The sequence below is a fragment of the Centroberyx affinis genome, unplaced genomic scaffold, assembly GCF_046629955.1.
Source record: "Centroberyx affinis isolate AG114_WGS23_722 - 3 ecotype Tasmania unplaced genomic scaffold, CSIRO-AGI_Caff_v1 ptg002380l_1, whole genome shotgun sequence".
NCBI lineage: Eukaryota > Metazoa > Chordata > Actinopteri > Beryciformes > Berycidae > Centroberyx > Centroberyx affinis.
Genome location: NW_027280636.1, coordinates 57,384 through 77,500, shown reverse-complemented (window position 1 = coordinate 77,500; position 20,117 = coordinate 57,384). Strand labels below are relative to the sequence as shown.

At 47.2% G+C, this 20,117-nt stretch overlaps 1 protein-coding gene across 1 annotated transcript in view; it reads right to left on the bottom strand.

The window, feature by feature from the left end:
• LOC139656077 (amyloid beta precursor protein binding family B member 2-like) overlaps positions 1-19,554 on the bottom strand; it is a 26,773-nt gene extending 7,219 nt beyond the window's left edge. Inside the window, exons 1-8 of the mRNA XM_071533562.1 lie at positions 19,463-19,554; positions 15,171-16,486; positions 14,067-14,275; positions 13,135-13,278; positions 12,073-12,158; positions 11,834-11,894; positions 9,434-9,580; positions 9,224-9,351 (exon numbers count right to left, since the gene is read on the bottom strand). Coding sequence (XP_071389663.1) covers positions 9,224-9,351; positions 9,434-9,580; positions 11,834-11,894; positions 12,073-12,158; positions 13,135-13,278; positions 14,067-14,275; positions 15,171-16,455 — 2,060 coding nt within the window. The 5' untranslated portion in view covers positions 16,456-16,486; positions 19,463-19,554. The remainder of the gene's footprint in view (positions 1-9,223; positions 9,352-9,433; positions 9,581-11,833; positions 11,895-12,072; positions 12,159-13,134; positions 13,279-14,066; positions 14,276-15,170; positions 16,487-19,462) is intronic.
• Between the last annotated feature and the right edge of the window lie 563 nt (positions 19,555-20,117).

Sequence of the window (20,117 nt, the reverse complement as noted above, 5' to 3'; positions counted from 1 at the left end):
TGGTGACTCTAGTTGACAGCAGTGTGACTTTGGCTTCGGTCCAAAGTGAGTATGGCTCTGTTCCAGCTTCACAGCGTGGCTGAACACTGAAGAAGTGCAGCCCTCTAGTCAAAAGACCATTGGAATGTGAATTAGTGGAAAGCCCCTTTCAACACACTGCAAAGAGAATAATAAAACACCGCTGGAAGCTGCCGGCAGGTACGTTTATGTTCAGCGATTGCTCCTCTCCTATTATTCCCTTTACATAAAATACTGAGAATCCAGCCGTCACATTCATATTCATTCACATTCTGCTGATGCACTACAGTAATCTGTATGTATTCTGATTAAAAGTTTTTCATTATTCCAAACTGCAATAAACGTTGCAATAAAACTGCTGCAATGAAACTGTCTTAGAAAATTACAGCATTGAGTGCTGATAATTGTATTTGTAGAACAGAGAATGTTGTTCATGACTACAGTCTAGTTTAGTTAATTTTAGTGTATTTATTTGCACATTAATAAAACAGAAGCAAGGTGATAAAAAACTAATGAAATTCAATGAAAAAAAACAGAAAGAAAAGATGCAAACTACAAATTTGTGTAGAAAATGTATGAAAAAAAACCACTTCTCACCTCAAAACAAACAAAATAGAGTCTAAAAATGTATGACTAGTTCTATATTCACCTTAGATAGCAGCCTACTGTACAGAGCTATGGACAGAAAGAGTTTGGCCATGTTCCTGTCCCTTTTCTGGGATTTAGAAAGGTGGCTGCAAATTTGCAACGATACTGTTTCATATAATCAGCATGGTGAGATATCCAACACTCTATTAATTATTATCCAATGCTCTATCAGGTGGCACAGACTGAAAAAAACACTCAGAAAAGTAGAAACGGAGCAGGATTGTGGAGCTAATGTGACTCTCGGTGAAAGCAAGACAGGCAAAACTCATTTCATCCGCGGCTCTGGCACTGGAGGGCTGTAGCGGGTACTTAAAGCCTGCGTGACAACCGAGCGGGGTAAAGCCCTCTGCAACCTGGTGAATTAGTCATGGCCCACAGCCATTAGGCCTAATGTCGAATGCCTGTGCTTAATTACCTCTCCACACCGTAAAGTTGTTTACAGTGCTGAGATGCGTGGCGAAACGAGCACCGGGGGTTACAGGGCGGGGCGGAGAGGAGCCCCCTCTCCAAATCGCTGGGTACCACATTATACACACTCCCTATCTCTCTGGTACACACACTGAACACACACACACACACGCACAACACACACTCACAGACAGACAGACACACGCACAATCACCAATACTGCCTGAGGCGGCGGAGAACTAGGACAAAATCAAGTCGAAATAAAAATAAAACAGTTGTCTATGGCGTATTAAACCGAGTGCACAGCACAGCCTGTGTGATGCGAGCAGACAATGATGATGTTTACAGCTGCCGCCACGCTTCAGTCTGATTCATCCACCGGTACCTCCGCAACATCTCTAAGAAAACACGCAGGTTTACAAAGCTGAGGGTGAAAACGGTATTTTACTAAAGAGGGAAAAATCCACACGACCCCCAGTTTGTGTTCACGCAGCTAGCTGACCCAGTTCCAAGCATCCGGTAGAGAGAGAGAGAGAGAGAGAGAGAGAGAGAGAGAGAGGGGGGAGAAGGAAACGAGAGAGGGAGAGGGGCAACGAGGAGAGGAGGCACACATAGTACCCATGTGTCGACACTCCTAAGATGTCATTACATATTTAAGAACAGAGCTAGGTGGGTGGGCGAGATGGAAAGAGGGCGGGGGGGGGGGGTTCTGGGTGGGCGAGAGAGAGAGAGAGAGAGAGAGAGAGAGAGAGAGGAGAGAGAGATGAGAAACTGAGTGAGATGTCCTGCTGCTCTCTCCTCTCTTGATCATTTATACATCACACCACTCTGGTGTGTGTGTGTGTGTGTGTGTGTGTGTGTGTGTGCGTGTGTTTTTGCACGCGAGCGACGATATTCTCTCGACTGAGACAAAGCTTCAGTGAGATGTCACTTCAGTAAGACGCCATCATTGTTACACCGCTGTATCTTACTAATGTGTGTGTCTGTGTGTGTGTGTGTGTGTGTGTGTGAGAGAGAGCGAGAGAGAGAGAGAGAGAGGGAGGGAGAGGGAGAGAGATAAAGAGAGTGTGTGGGAGAGCGCAGGGATTCAGTGTCTCCAGTCATTCCAAGCTCTACTCACAGTTTGGATTGTATGACCCTAATTAGCTGCATGTACCATAAATCATGCATATGTTTCATGCACATGCAGTACAGTAATATGTAGTTTCTCCCTTTCTTCTTATTTTACACTTAAGGATTCTCTAAGTGGGCAAAATACAGACCTACACTACAACCCAGCTCAGGCTTTTGAGTAAGAAAAACAGCAGCAACAGCCTCTTTAAAGACGCCTATTATAGGAATTCTATTTATAATCCTATATTATCAAATATGTTTAATGAAGACATTGTTTGAGCTATTGCATTTTCAAAAATCTATGTTTTTACAGCCATTTCTAAACTAACCCCAGTCAACGCATCACAACTGGACTTGGTCCTGATTGGCTGCCCTCACCAAAGAATAACTAACATCCTTCCAATCAGGAAATCTGCTGCATTTGAACTGACACAGTCCCGGACACAGTCTCTAACCTCATTGGAATTAGAGGAGCTGGTGTTGTCAGCCAATCAGGGTCCAGCATTGTGACTGCTCTGCCTGTGAGGACTTTAATAAATACCCTTTTAACTAAACTATTTAAGTAGATTTGAAAGCAAAATCATGAAAACTGAATAATCTGGGACCTTCAAAGAGCCTCTCTCAAAGCTGAATACCATTTGAATAAAATATGATATTGATTTTGAATTACCTGAAGCGTGCTCACTTTATACCACCTTATTCATTTATTCTGCTAGACGCTTCAGCAGCCCCAAGAAGGGAAACATCACTCGCAAGAAACCTACATCAAGCGCTCCCTATTACTGTTTTTTCCACCCAGACACGCTGAGTATTCAAATGTATTCAACTGCGACAGTTTGCGGCCAGTTCTGCCGTGTGTAGTCTGAACGGATAGACAGACAGACCGGGATCCTGCTGTGCGCTCAGCCAACGTCAGCCTCGCCTCGTAGCGCCGCCCGCCGCGGCCCGGGACGAGCCGGGGTTTATCGGGAGGAGATTTATTGGCTGGTGGGGGGGGGCGAAGGGGAAGGAGGGAGGGAGGAAGGGATCTATAGGAGGAACAGGAGGAGTAATCTGTCAGGAAGACAGGGATTACAGCAGGTGTGCCTAACAATGCTAATGTAAGGGGGAGAGAGAGAGAGAGAGAGAGAGAGAGAAAGAGAGACTAAGCATGAAGAATGGCGAGAGAGGAAAAGTGAGAGAGAAGGAGGAGGAGAGGTAGAGCTGATGTAGGGTTTGTTGTGGTTTTTTTTAAGGCTTTTTCTGTGGGTGTATATTGCAAAACTGAGTGTATGTGTGTGTGTGTGTGTGTGCTCCACCTTGTTTGTGTGTTTGAGTTCTGACTGTAACTGGAGAGTGAGAGGGAGACAGTTGCTACCATAATGACCCTTTAGAGGATGACAGTGAGGGTTTCTGGGCGGACATGGGCACGTCGCGCTAAGAGCTCTGTGTGTGTGTGTGTGCTGAAGTGGGAGTGATGGATTGTGGGTAGATGGGAGGGAGCTGACGTGAGGTTGCGGCGGCTTAAATCGGAGCAGGAGTGGGAAGGAGAGGCCATCAATCACTCTGGCATCTATCGAGTGGGTCTAGGTGTTGTGGCTCCGTCCCTGTGGACCGGCAGAGGGACCTTGCATGTTAATTAAGGCTATAGGGGCCTTGACATCAGCAAAGGAGCATGCGGGACATGGTGACTTGACTGGAGGAGTGACAAAACTGCCACTGCTCAACATGGGAACATACAGACAAACACACACACACACACACACACACACACACACACACACACGATTTCCCTGCTCAGAATCTCACCACACACACCTCATTGACAAAAACAGAGGTAATTGCTACAGATTGTTCACTATTAAAAGATTAATGATCTTCTCTCCTCTCTCCTTTCCTTTCCTCTCTTTTTGTCTCCTCTCCTCTTTCCTTTCCTTTCCTTTCCTCTTTCCTCCTCTCCTCTCCTCTCCTCTCCTCTCCTCTCCTCTCCTCTTCTCTCCTCTCCTCTCCCTCTTCTACATGCCAAAGCTGTCCACAGAAGGTCAGCAGTGGGGGGAAATAAGTGAGCGCTGGAGGGAATAAGCAAGCAGAGTCCCATAGCTGCCCACTAATGAATATGAATGAAATGCCTCACAGGGCACAGTGTGTGTGTGCGTGTTTGTGTGTGTGTGTGTGTGTGTGTGTGTGAGAGAGATGGTGTGTTTGTGCGTGTGAGTGCAATTGCACGTCTGATGAGCCATTAGCGAGGACAGGTAACAATAGTTCACTTTAATAGCTGGTAATGCACACAGACATCAGTGCTATACAAAGACACTATTAAAGGCATACATCACAGTGCCACAGATCCTCAGTGTTTCAACAGTGTTGTCTCAATCCTAATAAGTGTCGTACGCCAAGGACGAGGAAACAAGTAGGAGCTGCCCTCCTGCTGTCGTAAATCATCTCAGTCTCCCTGTTCCTCCCTCGCTTAGTGTTTTCCCCACTCATCCCTCATCCACCTCTCTTATGGAGAGAGAGAGAGAGAGGGAACCTCCAAATATGCATACAGTCAGGACATGCACATATATCATGCATGCACACACACACATATACACACACACACACACTATCCTCATCCTATATTTGTCAGACTTTGTCAGACGTATTAGACATATTTGGTCTCTGCAAAATACACACCCCGCAAACAAACAAACACACACACACACACACACACACACCAAAGCGCAAAATATCAAACGGCTACAAACAAGCCGTGACGCGCACTTTCAAAAATCCCTGCAAAACATCGAGCCTTCCAGACTTCTTAATCCTATCTTTCCCAATCCCTCTTTTGCTTACTTCATCTCTCTTTCTTTCCATCACTCTCTCTCTCTCTCTCGCTCGCTCTCTCTCTCCCATCTGTCTCCCTGAACGTCTGCCCATGTTGCTGTCACTCTGGCTGCTAACCTGCTGCCAGCCAGCCTGCATCCCTATACCTGACAGCTAGCAGAGAGAGAGAGGGAGAGAGGGAGAGAGGGAGGGAGAGAGAGAGAGAGAGAGCAAGTACACAGCCTGAAGTCAAACACACAGCAGGATGGTGAGAAGTTAAGTGAGTGTAGGGTAAAAAAAAAAAATTGGAAATGTAAAGAATGAAAGGACTGGGAGACATGCAGTGTTGCCTCTAAACAAACAGGGCAGATAGAAATCAACAGAGGACAGAGAGTGAATGGAGAGAGAGAGAGAGAGAGAGAGAGAGAGAGAGAGTGAAAAGAGAGGCAGCAATGGATGAGGATGGAGGGATGGTGAGAGCTAGAGGAGGGAAGGAAGGAAGGAAGGAAGGAAGGAAGGAAGGAAGGAAGGAGAGAGGGGGATACTCACACAGGCAGACATCCTCGCCCCGTTACCGACGACTACTTCCCTTGTCTCGTTAGCTCCGTCGCCACGGTGACATTGCTACAGCCCCGTCGCCACGGCACCCGGGGGTAAATCGCTTCCCTTCCCGCCTCCCCTCCTTTTTTCCTCCTTCTTCTTCTTCTTCTTCTTCTTCTTCTTTTTAATCCTCAAGGGGTCCTTTTCCTTCTCCACTCCCTCCTTCCTTCCCCTCCCCCCCTTGCTTCTCCTTCTACTCCTTCCTCCGTTACACCTTCTCTCTCTCTTCTTCTTCTTCTTCTTCTTCTGCTTCTTCTTCCACGGTCCGCTTCCTTCTGCTTTGCTTGCCCCCCGGTCCGGAGGGGGAGCGTCTTCTGCAAGGTCCTGCCGTCTGTCTTGGAGTGCGAGCAGGGAAGCGTGCCTCCCTCCTGCTCCCTCTCTCTCTCTCTCTCCCTCCCTCTCTCCCTCACTGGCTCTCCATCGCTCTGCTTTCTATCACTCTCTCTCTATCACTCTCTCTCAAGCACCGGCACTCTTTTATTCTCCCTTTTTTTTTCCTTGAGTATCTTCTCCCCTTCCTCCCTTCTCCCTGCTGTCTTTGTGTCTCTCCCCTCCTCTGTCTTACTGCGGCTGGTAAAAGGAAGGATCCCCGCCGCTTGCACCCAATAAAGTCAGAGTGCAACGGAGGGACAAACAAAGAGAGAGAGAGAAAGAAGAAGAAGAAGAAAAAAAGAGGCAAAGCTCTGTAGCCAATGGCAGGAGAGGGAGGCAGAAAGAGCGCTAGAGACAAAGCGTAGAAATAGCGCAAAGGAGAGAGAGAGAGAGAGAGAGAGAGAGAGAGAGAGAGAGAGAGAGAGAGAGAGGCTGGAGAAGTGGGGGAAAGCCGCGCACACGTACACCCACTATTACACACGCACGCACACACACACATACACACACACACCAGAGTGCTCCAGATATAGACCTATGACTTCATCAATTCAAGCCCACATGTGGACACACACACACACACACACACACACACACACACAAACACGTGCACGCGCACACATGGGCGTGCGTGTAGCGAGACTTGCTGAGTGCTCCAGATATAGCTTCATGACTTCATCGACCCCCCCCCTCCCCACCCCCACCCCCACCCCTTGCCCCGCTTAAGAGACAGGGGGACTCATTCATATTAAATCAAGCTGAAGGAGAGAGAGAGAGAGAGAGAGAGAGAGAGAGAGGTGGGGGAACATTCAGTACAAATCTGGGGATATTCCTCTGATACACTGCAAAGGAACAGCAGACATGCACTCTTAAGCGCGCACACACACACACACACACTTAGAGAGACAGAGAGAGATAAATGGATAGAGTGAGACAAGGAGACGGAGAGAGATGGATAGAGCGATAAAGAGAGCAGAGGGAGAGTCACGGTGAGGTCCCGTCTAGTCTCCTTGCTAAACTCTATACATGCATCCAAAACCTGGCAACATGCTCTTCATCCATCCATCTCTCTCTCTCTACCTCTCTCTCTCTCTTCCTGTACTCTCTGTCCTTCCTCCTCTCCCTCTCTCCATCCCCTTCACTTCACAACACCACTGCCTTGTTGCTAGCTTACCTGTTCAGAAATCTTGTGCTTTCTCCCTCTCTCTTTCTCCATCATTCTCTTTTTCACTCTTTCTCACCCTCTTAACAGAATGAAGGACAGCTCTCTCTCTCTCTCTATCTCATCCTCTCACCATCTCACAGCTTCAATTAGCTCACAACACATACCTGGCCTGACCTCATGCAGGCACACACACACACACACACACACACACATACACACCCACACCGAGTTTATCGTTATCACAGAGTGGAATATGGAGCTGATGCTTCATTACATTAAAGTGCAAGATGCTGTAATTCACAGCCACGTCAATCAGCCACAAACCATCACACTGTTCCTGTGTCTTACTCAGGTGTGTCTCAGTCACTCTGGATTAAGAGACTTTGCTTACAGTGCGCTCTAGTGGCAGGACTGAACAATAGAGCCCACTGGCAGAACACACACACACACACACACACACAGTTAAACCCCTGTCAGACACAGGATTTTATAAGGCAGTTTGCTGCATGGAAACTTGGAGAATGCAGTTACCAAATGTATGCAATGCATCATGGTCCCAGAGCATAAATATATTATAAGTCACATACGGTCCAACCTGGTTAAAATCATAGTATCTAAAGCTGTGTGCCCTATACCAAACCCTAAAAACAGAATATAGAATGATGCAGACTGCAGGATGCAGAGTGATGGTGGGAAGAGAGGATGAAGAGAGAGGAAGAAGTCGTGACACACACACACACACACAGAGAAACAGAGAGAGAGAACTAGCCCGAGCCGAACCTCCTCTCTTCCTTCCACTACATGATTTATCCATTACCGCTGAGAGAGACAGGCACTGAAAGTTTCACTATCCTCTGAGACAGAGAGAGAGAGAAAGAGGGAGGGGGACTCTCTCTCTCTCTGTCTTTGAGCTAATGTTGTTGTAGTGGTGGAGGCTGAAGGAAGGAAAGTGAGGAGAAAGAGAGGAGGGAGGGGAGAGAAGAAGAAAGGGAGGGAGGGAGGGATGTTGTGTGTGAGAGGAAGAGAGTTAGAAGGCACTTAGAAGACGGGGAGAGAGAGAGAGAGAGAGAGAGAAAAGGGAGATAGTTAGGACCAGAGAGAGAAAGAAGAAAAACAAAAACACAAGACACAGCGAGCGTGGGAGAGCGAGGTGAGATCGAACCTCTTAAACTGATGCTGTTTTAAACTCCATTTTCACTCCATCCCTTAACAGCAGAATGAACATGTCAGGACCAGACAGCTTCTTGGACGGCCAACATCTATTGCTCTGCTCATCTGAGGTATTTGAACACTATTTGAACCGTTTGAACACAGATTCCTCTTCTCCCCAAGTCTTTTAGCTGGCAGCAGAAGCTCTTATCAAGTCTTATTCATTCCAGATTGTACTAATATATATGTATGTGTATATGGAAATGAATGTATATCTAAATACTTATATATAGTATGGGTATATGCACACACACAAACATGTATACTTCTCATATCTCATACATAATAAATCTAGGTATACATGTATATTATATTACCAGTATGTATTTGGATATTTATAGGCTTTCTGAGTGTTTGAGCTGCTTGTTGCCATATGTGCTAGTCAAAACCCTGAGGGGCCCATGTCAATGAGGGCTTCTCTTGTCCCCCCCCATTAGCAGCTGTGCTAGCCTCAGCACACTGTCAGCTCAATACTAAGAGGTTAAGACCATGGGACACTGCCAAATGACTGAAGGGGCCCTAGGTCCTCCGTCAGGAAAAAAAACCCACGGAGCAATGAGCATAATTACGGTGTTTTGAATGCAGCTTGTGTAAATATGCATTGAATGATAATGAGGCCGATTCCATTCTCTGATGATTAGTTAAAACTCCTGAATCAGCTTCTATCAGCGAGAATGTACCACATGTGCATCTTTTATATGCTATGTGCATGCACGCTTATGTATGTGTTTGAAGCATTATTAATGTGTTGGAGTGTGTGCGCTTATTTATTTGTCCCATTAGTGGAATTCAAGGAGAAATGACTAAAATGCTAGAGATCAATAGCCAAGCATGCCTTCGAAGTAATTATATCCAACCTTCAAAAAAGGTCATAAAAGGAGAATGATGCGCTTGATGTCTGATTACCTGTCGTGGTCCCGGCCGACGCCCCAGACGCGGATGCTGCTGATTGGCTGAGAGTGGAGCAGGCTGCGGTCGTCGGGGTCAACCAAGGTCAGCATGCGATCCTGAAGCACCAGCAGCATGCCTTTACCCTGCAAGACCAAAGACAAGGATACGCTCTCTATCTGCTATAGATCTATCTATCTGTTGAATAAAGCACACTCAGACACTGACCTCTCCCCAGACCCCGGCCGAGTCTCGTATGTCCCTCCTGCAGTAGGACAGCTGTCTGATGCAGTGGTGGACGGCCACACTGCTCCGCCCCTCACACAGGTCCCGCTCTGCCATCTCCACCCAGCCCAGAGACCGCACCGGGAACGACTGGGAACACACACACACACACACACACACACACACACACACATAAGGATGCAATATTCCATCCATTCAGTTACATTCATTCCCTGACCCCTAACCCCTAACCTTAACCCTCACCAATACATGCTTAACCTTAACCCTTACCTGCCCTAAATCTAATCTTAACCCTAAACTAGCCGCTTGAGGAGGTGAGGACCGACCAAAACTTCCTCACTCCAAAGGTTTGAAACTCACAAGCTCTCACAGGTCACAGGATCTCACAAGGATAGCAGTATAAGTATTGTATAACACACACATGCTTTAGCACATCACACAGCAACACAAACAAAGAAAGTTGCTCGTAAAGTTTTATTTTCCTACAGGAGATGTGCAGTGACAGTTACTGTACCATCACAAGCCAGCCTTCAGAACAATGACTGGGAGTAGTATGACTGGTGAAGACAACATATGAAATATGAAAGACTCTGTGTGTGTGTGTGTGTGTGTGTGTGTGTGTGTGTGTGCGTGTTGACTGCCCTAGGCTCCCAACCACTTGGGAGCAACTATTACACTCTCCTCTCCTCTCCTTCTATCCCTCTCTTTCTCTCTCTCTCTCACTCTCTCTCTCTCTCTCTCTCCCTCTCTCTCTCTCTCTCTCTCTCCCTCTCTCTCTCTCTCTCTCTCTACCACAACAAGGTGCTCTTTGCTGCTGAGAAAAACCTCAGGCTAATTTTCTCAAGCTCTGCTACAGTCTCAAGCAAACATTGAGCAGACACCAGGGCGCACACACACACACACACACACACACACACACACACACACACACACACATACACACAGGCTCCGTCTCTCTCTTTCTCTTCCACTGACCATATTCTCTCATGGATTATTCCTCATTAAACTTTCACACATCCTGACATCCTATCAGCTCGCCCGCCCGTCTCTGTTCTTCTTCTCAGTTCCTCTGAGATACCCAGATATCCAAAGCTTTTCTTTCTCTTGACTTTTGATTTCTTACAGCCAGTGAAAATCCATGCCGAATGAGGATATGCATAGAGCGGAGAAGTCACATGGTACTCTTGGGTCTTGGAATCTATACCATGTGATGCCCGGCTGGCCTTTGCCGATATTTGACTACTTACTGCTAAATTCACAAAATGTGATTGTAAGCCATTCAGCCGTTTCTACTGCTTGGTTCAAACACAGACTATGGTGAAATCTGTATACAATAAATGAATAGAAAAATATCCAGCATCAGGGAAAAGTACAAAGTCCCATGAAACTTGCCATAACCTGCCAGCACCATCACACCCCCAAACATCCTTTCTTTGTAATTACTCCATTTTATTTGATGTGTTTCATGCTCCAGAGACATGCTTGTCAGTGAAGAAATGTTTTCTTCTTCTCCTTCCCTTTCTTCTTCTCCACGTACCAGATAGATAGTCTCCCTTTCTATCTCCTCCTCTGCTCATTCACCTCTCCTTTCACTGTAATTATCCCACCCACCCAAGTCTACTGGGCGAGTTTGTCTATGTGCCATTATTCCATGGGAGGGCAGCAAAAACAAGCTTTGCTGTAAACACATAAAACCCATTTCAGTTCACCAGTGAGCCACTGAGTGGCAGTACTACAGAGACTGAGAGAGAGACTGCGAGAGAGAGAGAGAGACTGAGAGAGAGAGAGGATGTCAGTGGGCAGGATCATTGCGTCATGGCAGACAGGTCTGATGTTCCCTTTTCTAGCAGTTCTAACAAATACATGACAAGCTTACCAGAGGCTTACATTTCATCCACCAAATAGAGTCAGACTGATTCAATAATAGGGGAAATGTGCATATCAAATGTTTGAATGTTGCCAAACAGTCCTATAGTGAGGAGATATATGCTGACATTCTGACTTTTTAAGATTTGAATGCCTTAAATACAAACAGTCTTCAGCTTTTGCCTGACTCCAGACTTTGTCCCTGCTGGCCACCATACACTCTCTCTCACTGTGAGCCAATCCAATCACAGACAAAACAATGGTTTAGTATCAAACAGGCTCCTGATTGGCTGCCTGTTACACTGGCTCCACACAAAGTGGCAGTCTCTAAACGTGTGCAAACTTTGACATATTTCTATGAACAATGTATTATGCAACAATGTATGTTGTGTATGTGTATGTTAACAATGTATTAATTATTTTCGCAGGTATAAATTATTTTTGGCAGGTGATTGTTTTTTAGTTAATTTCGGACCCTGGGCCCATGTGTCCAGTATGTTGCTGTTGTGGTCTTACCATCGCCTCTGGGTCGGTGCAGGTACTGTTGAGGTCCACTGTCTCTAGCTGGGCCGGAGGGCTGCAGGGAAACATGGGAAACAACAATGATATCAGATTTCACAAACTAGTACACTGTAAACACAACTGTCTTTATCAGATCATACAAAGAAATAGGAGATATTTACTGTGGCTGAGGTCATTTCAAAGTGTGTAGATCATACATATCACCTATCTGTGTGTCTGTGTGTGTGTCTTACTTGAGTCTCAGTGAGGCGTAGCGCAGGGTGGCGCCTTCAAATGCTTTCAAACTGGGGTCTGGATAGACTGGGTAATCTTTCAGCTCCTAGAGACAGACAGACAGACAGACAGACAGACAGACGGACCGACAGAGAGACAGACAGAGACAGACACACAGATAGAGACAGACAGATAGAGACAGAGAGACAGATAGAGACAGACAGACAGAGAGACAGATATTAAAGACAGACAGACAGACAGAGACAGACAGACAGACAGACAGATAGAGACAGACAGACAGATAGAGACAGACAGACAGACAGATAGAGACAGACAGATAGAGACAGACAGATAAGGAGATGACTAAGAATAATTGTCAGAATCTAATATAAATTTTTTTCCGACTGATTTCATCTCATCATTTGCTTTGTAATAAGTAGAGAGGATATTACTCATGTTAGCTCAATATAAGAGATATTCATCTTTGTTGAATTTGCATGTCAGATGTTAGACTGGACAGAGAATACTGTGTGCTCCTTCCAACGTAATAAGTGCAGCAGTGACATTGTAGATATACGGATATACCACCAACCTTTCAAGAGAAAATACTAAAAAGAGAATTCTATGCAATTTTATTCCTATGAACTAAAGCTAATAAGCTGAAAACTAACAGCTAATGTAAAACAGCATAACCAAGAATGTAATGTGTCATTAAGACACAAAGGCTGGACATTGAATGGGGGTCTGAAAAACTTTGTGGCCATTGTGACGGGAACCAAAGGCAATTATCCAGATACATAGAGAAACCTGCTGCTTCAGAACTGCTGGTAACAAAGTAAAACAAGTCTGGCTTGGGTGTAACAGCTCAAACAAACACTGTATGAGCCCATGAAATTTGCATCCAATTCATTGTCTGAACATTGTCTGGTTGTCTCAGATTATAGCCTTGGTTCTGTAGTTTCTAACTTTTTGCTGACCCTTTTAACAAATGCATTAAAATGTGTCTTGAGTGATCAGGTAGCAGTCCGATTGCACTTGTCCACATCAAAATGCAGGTGTAAATGGGACCTTTAGTGTCTTACACTGGCAGTACAGGTGGTGGTGTTGAAGTCCTGTCCAGAAGAGGTGACATCATCGGAGGGGGTGGAAGAGGAGGAGGAAGGGGAGGAGCCAGAGGGAGAGGGGACCGGCTCCACCGAGCTGTCAGATATCAGGCTGCTGGGGCGCTGAGGGGAGAGAGAGAGAGAGAGGGAGAGAGAGACAGAGAGAGAGAGAGAGAGAGAGAGAGAGGGAGAGGGAGAAAGACAACAAAGGAAGGTGAGTCACTGAGGTACGTCACTCAGCATATCATATTTGTGAAAGAACACAACAGTGTATATACGTATGTTTGGGCTAGAGCAATATATTGGGCCGATATTGGCCTTTTATTGTATCAGATATTGGCCAATCATGTCATCCACCTCCAATATGATGGAGGTTCCTGCCAGACCACAGCTACATGAAAACAGTCTGTAAAACCTGAAATGAAATTTTAATTTCTTTGCCCATGTTATACATTTGTTACATTTGTTCAAATTTTCACTAATGTTTTCTGTAAATTCATCTACATTTAAAGGTAGTAATCTATCACAGAGTTTCCTTGCCTTTGAATCAATGGGCTAGGTTACCCTGCCTTAAAGAGCTGTTACCCCTAAATAAATGTCATATGTGTGGGTTTTATTGGGGCTTTTATAGCTTTAGTGTCCCATGGTTTAAATGCTGTTTCAGAGGCTTTTCCACCCAGACAAGAATAAAATCCTGTGGGTAAACACTGAAAATGTGTTTTTTTTTTGCATGAGAACAGTTAAATTTAAATATCGGCATTGGTATTGGCCTTCAAAAGCCCATTTCGCTCAAACCCTAGTATGTATCCTTGAATACTAACACAGTACTGACACAGTTGAATACACTTTGCCTGATATCATGGATCTGCTGTTGCCCTAATATCATCATCATGCGGTGTGGATCCTCTCACCTCATTGGGTGGCCTGAGGGTGTCTTGTGCCTCCTGTTGGGGGTCAGGCTGGGCGTCAGGCTCGTTGTTGGGAGAGGTGTGCTGGTTGCCGGCGGCAACAGGTCGGTGGTACTGGGTGGTGCCGGTAGGGACGTGCCAGAAATAGACCTCCGATGAGTCTGAGACCTCACGCCAGCCCGGGGGCAGGTCCCCTTCACCCCACACATCTGCTGACGGAGGACAGGGATACACTGTTGTACACAAACACATGATGCACAGGAGTGTACATGCACACAAATCTCTCTCTCTCACACACACACACACACACACACACGTATGCTTGCACACAAACAGGCTAAGCAAAAACAGATGTGAGCATGGCATGTGTGCACTCAAAAGGTGCAAGGCCACACAAACACGTACACAAACACACACACACACACACACACACACACACACACACACACACACACACACACACAGACATGGGTGGACAGGGTAAATTTCAGAGATGGTCAGCCTGTCCCTACTTAGTTTCTGTTGTCATAGCAACCCCGGGGCTCATCCCCTGTAGCAGGACCCAACGGACAGAAGCTTCTCTCCCTCTCCTCCCTTTCCCTCTCTCTCGGTTTCCTTTTTCCCTCTCTGCCGTTCTCATATTTCTCTCCTCATCCTCCTCCATTGTCATATTTCCTTGGCAATCATCACTTCCTAAATCTAGCTCCTCTTTTTCTCTCTCTTTTCTTTCCTGTTTCCTTTCTTTTTCCTCACCCCGTTATCCGCAATATCCTATCCTTCTATCCATCTTCTTCCCCTGATCACTCTGCGCCGTAAGGTGGCTCACAGGGGCCATAAAGGTTTCAGCAGTATTGCTGCAGTGACCGTTGTTTGCTTAAGGAGAGGCTTTTGGTAAATTTCCAGACCAGACTGTCTGGGGGAGGTAGAAGGAGGGAGAGAGAGAGAGAGAGAAAGGAAGGGAATGAAAGGAGGGTGAAATAGAGGCATGATCAAAGACAGACACAGATATGCTAATATTTTTGAGAGACAGATCAGATGAGAAGACAGCGTGCACCCACACACACACACACACACACACACACACACACACACACACACACATCCAACCTGTCTCCTGTGGAGTCTGAGGAGAGGGCGTCTCCTGGGACAGGGTGGTCCAGCTGGAGTCCTCGTCCTCCGATGGAGTGTCAGGACCCAGATCCATCCTGAAGCCCACCTTAGGGAGCCCATTCTCTGGGTTGGGGTCCGGCAGGGTGGGGGGAGCCTGATGCCTGGTAGGGGTGTTCCTCTCCCCAGCTCTGGCCTGTTTAGGGGACGACGGCGGGTACTGCTGCAGGAACTGGTTCTCGTTGTTGGGGTGCAGCTCCACCTTGATCACCCTGGGCTGGGAGCTCCTGGGGGGCTTCGCCGGGCTCCCCAGTCCGCGTGGACTGGCCTGAACCTGGGCACACAGCTCCTCTCTGCCCTGGGCTGGAGGCTGGTTCTGGAGGTTGTGGTTGTCTGGGACCCACTCTGGGCTGGTGGTGGAGGAGGAGGTGGAGGTGGAGGAGAGCGGGGCCTCCACCACCACTGGCAGCAGGGGCTGTCGTGAGGTCGGCGTGGGGTCGTCGTCCTCTTCCTCCTCCTCCTCCTCCTCTTCTACCACTGCCTCCACTTCCTCCTTCTCTTCCTGGCTGGGCTGCTTGTTGCTGGGCTTCTCCTCCTCCTGGCTCTCCCTCTCCTTGGCGGGACTGGCCTGCTCCTTCTCTGGGGAAGGCTGCTGCTTCTTCTCCCCCCTGTCCTCCTTGTTGCCCCACCTCAGGTCCAGATCCAAGCCCTTCTCATGGTACTCCAGGAAGCTCTTGGTCCTTCTACGGAAAGGGGGCAGCTGTGAGTTGTCTTTCGCAACTTCCAGCCAATCAAAGCCAGGGTTATTGATGAAATCGTTGTGCCCTTTGCCCTCTGTATTGGCCCTGCTCAGCTCCATCTGCTGGCTCTCCGCCCGCCTCTGCATGTTGGCCCCGTTCTTGGCCAGTTTGGGATTGGTTGTATTGAAGGGCGAGGAGGAGGAGGAGGAGTAGAGGGCCGAGCTGGAGGAGGACTTGGTGGGGAGGCCCCTCCCTCGGCTCGGCGGTTGGTTTTTGGAAGACAGGGCCAGGTTGTCGCTCAGCCCCATGGCGCTTCGCACGCTGGTCATGGCGTATCTCTGGCGGCTCTTCGGCAAGGTGGCCGAACCACCGGTTTCCATGCCGACGGACTCCTTGATGACGTCGCGCCCGAGCAGCTGGTTGTACGAGGAGCGAAGGCTGAGGGAGGTGGGAGGGGCGGTGGAGGTACCGCTGCGGTTGGCCATGCCCACGTTGGAAGGGGAGGAGCCAGAGCGGGAGAGGGGAGGAGTTTGGACCGACATCATGGCTGACTGGAAAAACACTGGAGAGATATAGCTGCGGGGAGAAGAGAGACACTGTCAGAGGTCATGTAAGATATATGAACTACTGCGCTACACACCTCTCTCTCTCACTCTCTCTCACCAAGGAGTCTGACATCACAGACTGGTGATATTATCAGTTGATCCACTATAATGGCAACAGAAGCCATCTTGACCTGAGTTAGCCAGGCCCCCATGCAGTATGTGATGTATTAAGATCACAGGACTGAGTCTTGATGGGAAGTTCAATATGATGTCAGACATTTCCCGTCCTCTGATCCGTTAGCATGGCACACAAGGAGAATAAACCCTCCTGCTTGTTGCCCTCTCTGCAAACGACTCGGCCAATCGCAGAGACTTTATATTATAGTGCAGCTTCACATTCTTTCCAGTCACACGCTCCTTTTACACATAAGGTGTCAGTGTTGAAATGCTAAAAACACTGCATCAGAGTCATTAACCTGGATTGTATTTGCTTGATATTGGCAGAGAGTCACACCTTAGATGTATTCATTCAGGACTGACATTCAAAGCCGGGGCTAAGCAGCGAGCCGGTCTGTAGGGAGGAGAAGTGGCAGCCAGCTCCTGCTAACTAGCTAGCTGTGTCCCTTTTATCTCTGGGTGGATCAGCTCTGTGCTGCTGAATACAGACAGATGGATAGCGACAGAGACAGTGACAGAGAATCACTGTGATCCCAAGACAAGGCGCATGTTTGGGTTGCATCACTGTCACTTGTGTTTTTTTTGGGTGATCTAATTAGGCCTCAGCCCTGTGGAAAGCCAGTAAACAGCATGTACTGTACACACACACACAGATACAGGTAGAAAAACATTCTCAGGCACGCAAACACAGGCACAAACTTCCATCCAGCCAGTCATATGCACGCACAAACACCACCTGCACGCACACACACACATAAACACACACCCAAAACAATACTGCGGTCATCATCGGTGCCTTTCTCGGAAACATGGAAAACACAAACGCAGCAGATTTTAAAGCGAGACAAGATCTTGGGAAAAGAGAGAGGTGGGAGCGAGCAGAATCCCTGGGCAGTGCAGTTTGTTCATGCGGGGCCCCTATCCTCTCCCCTCTCCTCTCTCCCTGGGTGGCTGTCGTGTTGTCCCTCTGTCAGTGAGCCAGACAACAACAACAACCTGTTAGTGCTGAATCTGCTCTCGCTTTCCAGGCCTGTGCACAGGCACGAACACCTAGTGTCAACAGGTACAGCCTACCTGCACAGCATGTTCCTCTCTCATCAGAATACCAATTATCCTCGGTCCGCAATGCATATCGCTGTTGTCGTGTAAAACCTTGCAACTCCAATTTTGGTTTCACTTCAAATGAAAGATTACATGCTCCTATATGGGTTCAGACAATTCTCCCACCTCTTTGGCTTATAAAACCCTTTCAAAAACCCATTGGATAACGTCAAAAACACATTGATATCAAGCTGAAAACGAGGCTGTTTCTGGAAAGCTGACATTTTGAAGATACACATTTCTCACCCATGATATTTTGCCTTGAATATCACAGCGAATATGCTGCACGAGTCAGGCGATAAATTACAGCTCCTGATACAACCCCAATAAAACTACACTGACAAGGAGTAAGAAAACAACACATCAACTCCCTATTGTCCTTCTCTCTATCTCTATCTCTGTCTCTGAGTTACAGACAAACTGGATGATCTAGACAGAGATAGCAGCTTTTCTGCTTTTTTTCCCCTGACGATGCAGGTCTCCATTAGTTAAACAAAGTGGGGCGAAGAGAGGAGAGAGAGAGGGGAGTGGGGAGAGAAGGAGAGAAAGAGGGTTATTAGAGGGAGAAAGCGAGGAGAATGACACAGCAGTTTCAGCGGCAGGACACTAGGCACAGTCAACACACAGAGGGACTTAAACTGTTGTCCTCAATAAATCTGTTGTACTCCCAACACCAGAGGTCATTCATAAGATACACACAGTTTTACCAGCTGGTCACAGGACAGCAGCAACCTGTATCCTACTAGAATAATAGTCTCAGTAAACAAGTCAATATCTTCTTTTTTATCGATCTTATTTTGTCTTGTTGCTGTTCTCCTTTGCATGTGTTGCATTGCCTCTTATCTGTTCTTGTTTGCACTGTAAATTTGAAAAGAAAGAAAACAAGCAGTCCATCCTCTGCTACAGATTCACTAGCGTGATTATCAAGGATGAATAAAATAAACTTGTTGACAGACAAAATACACTGTTCCCTCTCTATTTTTGGTGCAAGGTGTCAAAACAGGATTCTTATCTCGAACAGCAGTTCTCTAGTTTTTTATACAGTCTGGGATTTTATAGGTGGAGGCCTGCTAACCATGTCTGCAGGGTGAGGTTGGACACTTGACCAAGACAGAGAAGACATTTTTCATACTATAATTGAAGGCCAATAGAAAAGAAAGACTGTTTTCTTGCTCCCAACCACTTTACATCAATAAGATGCCTTAGAATGGATATGAAATTGATCAGTTCATTTCTAATAATGTCTATTATTACTGACACAGGCCTTGGCCTACAGAGGGAAAGTATCCTTCATCAACTTACTGTCACTCCCTATATGTAGGCTACAGACAGGCCCATTTACTCAACTCTGATCTAGACCCCTTGCCTCGTAGCTGCGTATGAAATGCAACAGATGAAAGCATAAACTGGGTCGAGAAAATGAACTTGAAAAAGTCAAAGCTCAATGATGTCATGGGTGGAGTAATTCAGCCTCGTCTCCTGCTTCCTCCTTCCTTCACACCACCTCTCTGAAACCTGTCAGCAGCAGCATTAGATCATCTCCAAATCTGCCCTAGCGCAAAGGATGCATATAGGCGGACTTGCCAATATTGTTGAAGCAAACCCCGGGCACTGTCGATATCTCAGCAGACGCAGTAAATCTCCCCCATTCAACACCTCCCCGTCCCCATCACCGCCGCACTGGGAGGGGAGCGCACCCCACCGAGAGCGTCTATTTACATCCACTCACCGCTTCGGTCAGCCTGCGGGCTTCTGCGCCTCCGCTCCCACGACGACACCGTAGTGAGCACAGCCGAGGTGACAGCCGCTTTTTGAAGTGCCAGTCCGCCCGTAGCTGAAGCCGGCCGACCCGTATTGGATCACATCACATCATCAGCCCTCCCCAGCCCCGCTCGGTGCTGCTGGTACCCTGCGCTTTCTCTCTGCGCCACCGGATCCCGGAGCGGCGCGGCGCTGTGGAGCTCGCACCTCCGCCGTCCAATCAGCGCCGCGGACGCAGGACGCTCGGCGCACGGGGAGGAGACGCAAACATAATAAATCTCTCGGTGTTATTTCATAAGTCAGGTAATGAAAATCACACATCATCGGGCCCTTACGTCATGCATTAGTCTGGAGAAAAATGAATTGTTTACAAAATGCTGCACTGGCCCGACACATTTGTCCCTGTGATACAGCCAGTTTAGATTCTGTTTCAATATTTGATGAGGCCTGCCTTACAGTGGGCCTTCCACTGGACAAACAGGCCTAATACTCCAGGTATATCATATTCAAGCAAAGTATTAACAGGAATTTATTCATTTGTAAGTTCTTCAATACTTAGTGGGTCCAGACCCATGCCTTCGGTATTTCATTAAAGTTGAAGTTATTCAGTGAATAAAGAGAAA